Source organism: Berghia stephanieae, chromosome 1, assembly GCF_034508935.2.
Source record: "Berghia stephanieae isolate SIO BIC M18660-M18661 chromosome 1, UCSD_Bste_1.3, whole genome shotgun sequence".
NCBI lineage: Eukaryota > Metazoa > Mollusca > Gastropoda > Nudibranchia > Aeolidiidae > Berghia > Berghia stephanieae.
The window spans coordinates 85,819,713-85,829,712 of record NC_088360.1 but is presented as its reverse complement, the minus strand read 5'-3'; the positions used below and the strand labels follow the sequence as shown (position 1 = coordinate 85,829,712).

The 10,000-nt window shown below is 35.5% G+C and overlaps 1 protein-coding gene across 4 annotated transcripts in view; it reads left to right on the top strand.

Annotated features, from left to right (window-relative positions):
• Positions 1 to 10,000, top strand: part of LOC144959948 (uncharacterized) — a 17,074-nt gene that overhangs the window by 5,510 nt on the left and 1,564 nt on the right. For 2 of the 4 annotated variants that reach the window (XM_078892830.1, XM_078892821.1), the window contains exon 2: positions 9,304 to 9,765. In XM_078892830.1, the coding sequence (XP_078748956.1) occupies positions 9,466 to 9,765 (300 nt within the window). In that variant the 5' untranslated portion in view covers positions 9,304 to 9,465. Of the gene's footprint in view, positions 1 to 5,315; positions 5,356 to 5,378; positions 5,460 to 9,303; positions 9,766 to 10,000 lie in introns of those variants that run through there. The other 2 variants (XM_078892838.1, XM_078892845.1) reach the window with 2 other exon arrangements.

Genomic DNA, 10,000 nt, shown 5'->3' with positions numbered 1-10,000 from the left:
CGCTGTTGTTGCTTCTCGATGAAAACTTTAAGGTTACTACATACTACTGAAAACCAGTAATGTAACAGAAATATTAATCTCGCCGTTGAGGGATTAAAGCATCTCTTTAATTTTTCGAGTGAATGAAATGGACTTCTGTTGTCAAGGTGTTGTCGCATTATGTCTCGTCGCTTTATTTTTTAGTTGTATTCTCTTTCGTGATTAATTTTTGATTACGTTTGGAATAATTGAAATTTACTGGTATTGTCATTTCATTGTGAATGTGATTATTTGTGGTTGAAATATTTTTTTAAAGGTGAAAAAAAATTATAATTAAAAAAAAAAAAAAAAAAAAAAAAAAAAAAAAATATATATATATATATATATATATATATATAATATATATATATATATATATATATATATAATATATATATATATATATATATGACCGGATCATCTTTGCCCCACCACTGTAAATAGGCTAGAACCGCCACTGATAATATAACAGTTTATCCGACGGAGCTCATTGAGATATGAAGAGCAAAGATGTCTGCGTTCCTCTTTCGATTCAAAAACTCTAAAATTTCCACAAAACTAGACTTAAAACCCAGAAGAAAAGCTTTGTTTGATCCGGCCCAAGAATTTGAAATATATTGCCTTTAGAAATAAGAGAATCAACGTCCCTGGAACGGTTACAAAAAAGACAACCCCCACCCCCCCCCCCCCCCCCCCCCCCCAAAAAAAAAAAAAAAAAAAAAAACAGACAAACAAATTAAATAAAAATATAAAAACAAACCTGAAGACTCATTTTTTTTTTGGTCATGTTTCCGTGAGCTCCTAGACCAATGACAAAGATTTGAAAAAGTGAGTATGAAATGGTGCCAGTGACAGATAAAGCAATAAAAAACGAATACATTTTTAAAAATAATTAAAAAAAAAAAAACAAGGAAAAAAATCCATAAATTCAACTTGCATCAATTGGGGATCGAACCTCAGACCTCCTGATTAGAGGTCAGACGTGATTCCATTACACAATGAAACATCATTCTCTGGGGGTCCTGATAGATCACTCGCTCCACACGCAAAGGGACCGATATCGATTCCGGGTCCAGTCGAGATTTTTTTCTGACCCCGCTGTCCACCCATTGGTGATTGAGTAGCTGGATCTGTTAGATCTGGCGGAAAGTATTTGCGATAGACTAGCAATTGCTATTGTCCGTTTCACGCTATAGAAACCAAGATAAACTCCGGCTTCATGGGCCTAATGGATTTGAAGGACAACACGATTATCTCTCTCTCTCTCTCTCTCTCTCTCTCTCTCTCTCTCTCTCTCTCTCTCTCTCTCTCTCTCTCTCTCTCTCTCTCCCTCGCTCGCTCAGTTTTTTTGAATGTACACATATTTATATTTGAGCGCCCTCGACCGCGTCTTAGTGTGTGTGTGTGTGTGTGTGTGTGTGTATGTGTGTGTATGTGCTCGTGTGTGCAACATGTTGTATATTAATGAATTCAAATTTATAAGCATTATTATTATTATTATTATTATTATTATTATTATTATTATTATTATTATTATTATTATCATCATCATCATCATCATCATCATCATCATCATCATCATCATCATCATCATCATCATCATCATCATCATCATGATGTTAAAAATAGATTTTTGAACTCATTGGCTTGGTAACTAACACACTTTGCAATGCTATTGAACGTTAGAATGAGATAGTACAGCAATGTATATCTTATTTTATGTCAATGAACGTAACAGGGGAATAATTGTATGCTTATCTAGAAAAAAAATCGTTTTATTGTCGTTATTTTTAGGCGCCTGGGGGGGGGGGGGCATATCAGAGATCACATTATCAGTGCTTAGAAAAATAAAGATAACATTAGAATTAAGGTAAAAAGAAAGATGATCAATGAAGAGTAACAAATAGATCTCTTACGCCAGTGACACATTTCTTTGCTATTGATTATTTTCTTGACATAATATAATGTGTAGCATGTTGGAAATAATATCTAGACGGAAGGAGAAACATTTGAAAGTTTATCCTATAATTTAGATTATAGACTACATACTTTACAATTGAAATTGGTTCTTTGCCCGCAGTTTTATATTCAGAAACCAATTAATGCCTTTTCTCTCATCGTAATGATGCTGCTGCTGGTGATGGTGATGATGATGATGAGATTGATGGTAATATTATTAAAATTATTATTATGTCATGATAATAACAATAATAACAATAAATAATAATAATAATAATAATAATAATTATTATTATTATTATTATTATTATTATTATTATTATTATTATTATTATTATTATTATATAATGATGATGATGATGATGATGATGATGATGATGATGATGATGATGATAAAAATAATATTAATATTAATGATAATAATAATAATAGTAATCCTCGGAGGATAAATTCAGATTAGATTAATCAAATTCCTTATACGTGAAAGCTGGATGATGACCAAAATAATCGGTGCCTCGGAGGATAAATCCTTCCTTGGCAACATCGGTACACCACAAGGAGACAGTTTGAGCCCTGTTTTATTTATCATTTACCTAGAAAACGCTTTAAAAATGTATGTAAATATTTACCTTCGGCTCAATTACGTTTGAAAACGAACTCCCTGTGGAAATTGCAAAGCAGACGACATTGACTTTATTGGCCTCAGACAAGTGTAAAAGACTCCCAAAAGGCTTTACAAAAACAAAAAACAAAACAAACAAACAAAAACAAACAAACAAAAAAAAAAAAAAAAAACAACATATGTACGTTAATACTAACAAACATATGTAACATTACTGTCAAGGAAGAAAGATGGATAGAGAGCCACGAAAAAAGTAAGATCACTTATAGGAGGTAAGGAAGACGTAGAAAGAAGAAAAATTTTATCGAAGGTTGCACTAAATAAATTATTAGATACATATCTATATGGATGGAAACTATAAAATAGACACTAAAATCAAATTATACACAACACTTGTAATATCGGTGCTTATATATAACTGCGGAACATGGGCACTGATCGGAAAAGGGTCCTGAATATGCGATACCCCACAAAAAAAAAGCAATAAAACTGTATGAAAAATGCAAAGTAGGACCCTTATTCATTTAAATCATGGAGGCAAGATGGCGTCTTTTTGGGCATATACTCAGAAGAGATGAAAATATACCAGCGAATAAAGCCATGAATACTTTTTTTCACCCCATCTGGACACAAGAAATATAAAGGTAGACCACCCACGTCAATTCACATTGTCCTGAATAGAAACCTAAAACACCTCCAAAATAACGAAGAATTAAAATCAAAGGAAGATCTTATAACATTAGCATCCTCAGCAAAAGACTGTGAGCTGTGGAAGGAATTGACACACACGATTAGAGAGGCAGCCGAGGCGTCCCGATGATGATGATGATCATCATCATCATTTCCTTTTTCACCCTGGATCAGGGTACAGGCCACAGACAAACAGTTTCCATCTTTCTCTATCCTGAGCTAACTTTTTAAAGTCGTTCCATGTCTTATCACTTCTCTGTATATCAGCTTCTTTAATTCTTCTCCATGTTCCCCGTCGCCTTCCCCTTGATCTTCTGCCCCGAGGGTTTCAGTCCAATGCTTTCTTTGTTATAGTGGAGTCATTCTTTCTAAGGGTGTGTCCAATCCACCTCCATCGTCTTCTTCCTATTTCCTCTCCCACTGGTTTCGGCTGTGTTCTTTTCCATACTTCTTCGATCTTAATTCTATCCATCCATTTTATTCAGAGTAACTTACGCATGCATCTGTTTATGGTAATATGTATCCTCCTCATGCATTCCAAGTGCCACATCCATCCAGTAGAACAGACTTCACGTTGGAGTTGAAGAGTCTTAGCTTTAGTCGAAGGGAGATATCTTAAGTTCTCCAAACTCTGTTCAAAGATGTGAATGCTGCCTGTGCCTTTCCTTTCCGTGCTTTCACCTCTGCTTCCGTGCCCCTATCCTTCTCAATTATACTCCCGAGATAGCAGAAAGTGTCTATATCTTCAAGTTCCTGATCTTTTACTTTGACCTGCTCCCTTTGACGCATACCCATCCTTAAGACCTTTGACTTTGCAGGATGAATTCTTAGACCAATTGATTCCGAGAGGCTGTTTATAATTGTGGTTTTTGCTTGCATCTGGTCCTGGGTGTGGGAAGAGCCAGGTCATCTGCAAAATCTAGATCATCCAACTGTGTCCAGGGGGTCCACTGTATCCCATTTCTTCTCCCTTTAGAGGTTTCCTTCATTAGCCAATCAATGGCAAGGATGAACAGGAATGGTGAGAGCAAGCATCCCTGCTTGACATCAGTCTTAATTTCAAAGCTGTCAGTAAGCTGATCTTCATCTACACCCCTGCAACTTTATCCTTCATACATTTCCTTAATAAGGTTTACTAACTTCTTAGGGAGTCCATAATGTGCCTGAATTTTCCACAATGTTGTTCTGTTAATACTGTCGAAAGCCTTCTCGTAATCCAGAAAGTTGACAATAAGAGGAAAGTTCCATTCTATAGACCGTTCCACTATGACTCTTGGAGAGGTAGTCTGGTCGGTATGATGATGATGATGATGATGATGATGATGATGATGATGATGATGATAATAATATTAATAATAATAATGATAATAATAATAATAATAATAATAATAATAATAATAATAATAATAATAATAATAATAATAATAATAATAATAATAATAATAATAATAATAAATAAATAAGAAGAAGAAGAAGAAGAAGAAGAAGAAGAAGAAGTAGAAAAAGAAGAAGAATTTGTAATTTTCACTGTATGACGTCTCTTATGGTTGAGCAATGTTTGATTGGATCGATCGACGTTATGGGCCTAGTTTAACATTGTTAAAATGGACAATATTTTGCGTCATTTATAAAAAGATTTCCATTACTTCAACGAACCCATAATGAATTGAGTTATCAGACCTGCAAATAAGTGCATGTCGTATTGCATATATCCATGTTTAATTTACTGATCGAACGATTTTTTTCAGATGTGTTTTTCCGATAAGATGAATTATTCAACATGTTTCTCTTCAGACAACTTTTTGGGCATATGAGTATCTCAAATAAACGTCACCAACACCATTTGGTTAGATGGAACACGACAGACATTTGAGAAGATAAAATTATGGTCGACGTGTCATATTTCAATTTGGATGTGATGCGTATTTATTATGTAAATTTCAGCCTGTTGAACATATGATATCTGACGTCATATACATATGCTAATGAAAATGTGTTTTCATATAATATTTTATTCTGTGTGAGTTGTATCAATATCACCTTGACAATTCGGTGGATCGTTTGTGGTAGGTTGAATTCGTAGTGTCAAGGATTATTTTCAGTTCCATTGTTTTATTTTAGCAAACTGTGATCTTGTTCAATTCATAATGTTATACTATTGAGTATTAAGGTTTGTGATTAAAAAAGAAAAGATAACCCATTCATACATTGGTTGATTAAAGAAATGTTTGTATTGCGCTATAAAGTTTTACCCTTGACTTTAGGACGAAGGTCTCAAGTTTGAATCTTTTATTTCTGTACTCCTTGTGGTAAGCCTTTGTGGGGAGAGCTTTTAAAAACAATTTACCTGTCTCATCAGAGGCGAGCTTCTGTTAACAAACAATGTTGTCTTTGTCCAAAAATAACTATTGTGCTTGCGCCCCATATGTTATCTACAAAGATAAACATGCATCTTAAAGGCCATTATTGATTGTAATAATGGATAAATGCAGCGGCGTGGCGTATTGACGGCATATGGTGGTGCCATGATTAGAAGAAGAAAAAAATTTCTAAAACAGTGAACACGATTAAGAGGAGAGAGCACATGTTAAAACTCTCTTTTTGGGAAAGGTAGGAGGAGGGTCGATGGTTTCTACGAGTGGACAAAACTCAAAAAAACAAATAATTCATGAAAACAACAAGCCACAACACTGAGATACAAGTCCCATGTGAAAAGGTCTTTGTAATTATTCTTTGTCCACCATTTAAAGGATTGGATTTGGTAGATAATGCAATCAATATGTGATAAATGTAAATCAAAAGAGAGAAAAAACTATGACAGAAATTACTTACTTTTAGTACTTGTAAAGAAAATCTGCACGGCGATATTTCATCTCTGCAAATCTTTTTATAATTTGTTTATTGAAATCTTGAATGGCATTATTTCAGCTTTGTGAATTGACAGAATCATTAACGAATTTAACCGCTCCTGTTTCATCGAATTTTGCAAGAAATTTTTCACTCTTTTAAGGGTGCTAAAACAACGTTCAATACGATGGAAGTGGTTAAGGTCACTATAGCCTATAGATGTCCATGATTTGTCAGTGTTTATTGTATTTGTAAAAAGTAGACAATAAAAACAAAAGAAACGTTTTTTTTCTAAACTAACTGTGAGCCATTCATGTCATTGAAAAAGAGCGTTTTCGAGGTTTCCACACCTGTGTTAATTCAAAATCAGTTGGTTGGTGAGGAACTAGTCTTTTTATTTCTAATTTGTCATCTAGTGTCGATCTCCAAAACGGTCGGTGAAGTAAAGAGTCAATTTGATTCATTGCAATTCATTGCTTAACAAAACCAAACTTCAAAGTATATCTCAAATAATGGAAATCAGTGGAATACGATTAATGATTCCACAAATAAAAGGTAGATTCAGATCTCAAATATCACAAAGAAAAAATCACTCCACTTAAGTACTTAAGAAATCAAAACACACACCAAAGTATAACTGTTGACAATCTTCACTTTCTTTCTCTGACTGACACAAATACACACGCACAAACACACACATACACACACACACACACACACACACACACAAATAAACACTCATACACACGCAACCATCAACTCGACACTACAAGGAAGAAAAATGTTGGTAAATTCGTCCATATTGCTTGGTTGCAAAGAATTACTTTATTCAATAATCGTGAAAAAGAGGTGGTTGGGGGGGGGGGGGGGGGGGGTTTGATGTCATATTTTAAAGTTTTATGTTGTTTTTCTTTGCTGCTTACAAATAAACTCGACAATGATCAGTGTTTTTGACAGTTAATGTAATAATTTGGATGGCCGAAGTTACCCTAATTATGACGTAAATGGTGCAACATTGGCGCATCCCCCCAGTCCAACGGTGGAGCTCTCAGATCCTGGCACAAGTCGAGGGGTTTTCCGCTATTTGAAGATAGTATAATTCGACCCAGTTTCTAGCTCAATCAGCTGTAGCGATACTAAAGGATAGAGCATTAACTGGAGCTTGGATTGCTTTGCACCACGGTGTTGATTTTGTCACTAATTCGCGCAGTGATGTCACCAACACACGAGTCGGCGCAGTGCGTGAATCGGAATCTTGAATAGAGCGGAGACTAAAAAGGCAGTATGTTGTTGGTGAGTTGGCGAAAGGCAGTGGAGTTAAAATTTCTCAGTTTTATTTTTAATTAAATTATGCTGTTAATGATTTTTGAAAGATTGGTGCGGTGCCTGGCACCATTCGATCCAATGGCCCCACGCCACTGGATATGCTATACAAATGCGATATCTACAGTGAGTGTGTTTTTTTTAATTTGTATTATTGACATATTTCAGGTTTGAATAACTCCAAAGCTTTGTAGGATTTCGTCAAGCGCTTTTGTTTATTTTATTTATTTATTTATTTACTATTAATTTTTTTTTTTTGCCACAGGTGCAGAATTTATGTTTTGGCAGATATAAGTTTTATCACTGTGCGCCCTTTGGTAGCTGAGTTATGGTGTCATGAGTAGAATGGGGTAACGTGGAAATAAATCGTAATTTACAGCGTGTTTGTTTTAAAGCATTGACACGTTTCAGGTTTGAATAACTCAATAACAACTGAAACGACATCAATTTAGTTTTCAACACATTAATCTAAATTTATTAAAGTTTTTTTTTTCATGATATCTTACTTGTGATCTTGTGTTTGCGCAATCGTCCGATTTAAAGATCTACGTGACCACCACCATTTTGAATGACACCATCTCCAGATGTGACAGAGCGAACGGCTTCTCTTATTTTTGTCTCCATGTGACGCATGTCTCTCACGGGGGTTCTAAACACTCAGCTCGTCATATATCCCCATAAAAAAAAGTCAAGTGGGGTTAGATCAGGCGATCTTGGAGGATTGGGAATTGGACCACCTCGACCGATCAATCGAATTTGGAACTGTTCTGCTCATTTAAAAATTCCCACACATTTAAACTCCAGTGAGTAATGTGTGTGTGTGTGTGTGTGTGTGTGTGTGTGTGTATGTATGTGTGTGTGTGTTTGGGCTGGGGGGCTCCATCCTGATGGAAAAATATATTAGGTTGAAGATCATCAAATTGAGGAACTCCGTATGATTCTAACATGGTCAGAACACGTAAAAGGTTGCTTCATATGAGAAGCCAATGTTTTCAGTGAGTTGTCTTTCAAGGACTTGCTGTATAAAATCAACTCGTGCTGGCATTTCACGTCCTTCCAAAGCATATAGGGGCTACAAGACGAGGTTTATACGGCAATATACCCATTTTCTGTCGGGCTATTTTGTGTACTGAAGACACGCTTACAAGCTCAGTGATAAAGCTTGTTGCCTGCCTCAATGACTGCCTTGGTTTTCCATCGAATAACGCACGCACTTCATTAATTATGCCGTCTGAGAGCGGTTTTCTTCCTCTTGGTACTGCTCCGGTGACTGAACCTGTTGTATTAAAGTTGTTATACCAGGCTAGAATTGTGTTCCTAGCTGGGGCTTTTTTCCGAATTGTTGCGTAAATTTCCTTCTCACGCGAGTTATTGATCCAGTTTCATGGGGACCATAGGCAAACCATAGCTTTCTCGTTGTTTTCAGACGTTTTGCCATCTCATTGTATGGTTATTTATTTATTTATTTATTTTTTTATTTATTTTTTTTGGTTCTTTTTCTGGTCGTAATATAGAATTTCTGTATTTCTTCGTTCATTTTAAATTCAAATATGACCATCTAATTCTTGACACTATCCACACAATGAAAGCTGATTATGGGAAATATAACGTCAAGATTCCCACAAGGATCAGTAATAATGCGTCTTCTCTTCTTGACATGATTTTAAAATAATTTACCGGATATTGTCGTTCGGGCAGTTAATCTGTTTGGGTACAATACCAACACCTTCAACATTGTTGAAACATGAAAGCATTGCAAGGTTATCTAGACAAAGATCATGTGATGGATTATGCATGTGTTGTTATTTAAGTAATAACATTTACAATATTTTTCCTTCTATCAGATCAAAGATCAACAAAAATTTCTGGCGGAATTTGTGTAAAATAACCAGAAAACGAGAAGAAAGTAATGCTGATATCGTCCATTTCTATGCCAATTCCTCTGTTAGATAATTCTGAACAAAACTTAATCATCGTGAATTGAGGACAAAGCATCTCACAGAATAATGCCTCGTCGGAAATACATGTCCTGCTTGAAGACGGATGATGATGATTTTGATGGAGGATACAGTCGACTTGAAAATGGCTCTGCCGGTGACGGTGACGATAACATCTGCTTGGGTGAAAGTGAAAGGCGGGGGAGGCGTACAGAGGACGATTATTTCAGGTCTCCTAATTCATACCAGTTTAACCAAGCTGACAATGACCAGGGCCAGGAACCGATGGTGGTTGAACAAGGTTCTCATAACTACACGGGTGTTCAAATTGAATCTAAGAAGCACAAAAAGAAAATGGGGAAAAGGACGGTAGGTGTTTTGATATTGTAATTCTTATAGTGAATTCTTGTACCGCCGTGTACTTATTTGCAGGCCTGATAACGCAAGGGATTCGCTATTATTATGAAAATACTCTCGAACCAACGCAAAATATTGTCCATTAAAAAATAAAAATAATAATAGATAAAAACCAAGCCCACAATTGCGTTCGACGATCAGACCTGTAAATTATACGCGCGTGTGGAAAAGTGCCAGATCATACCTG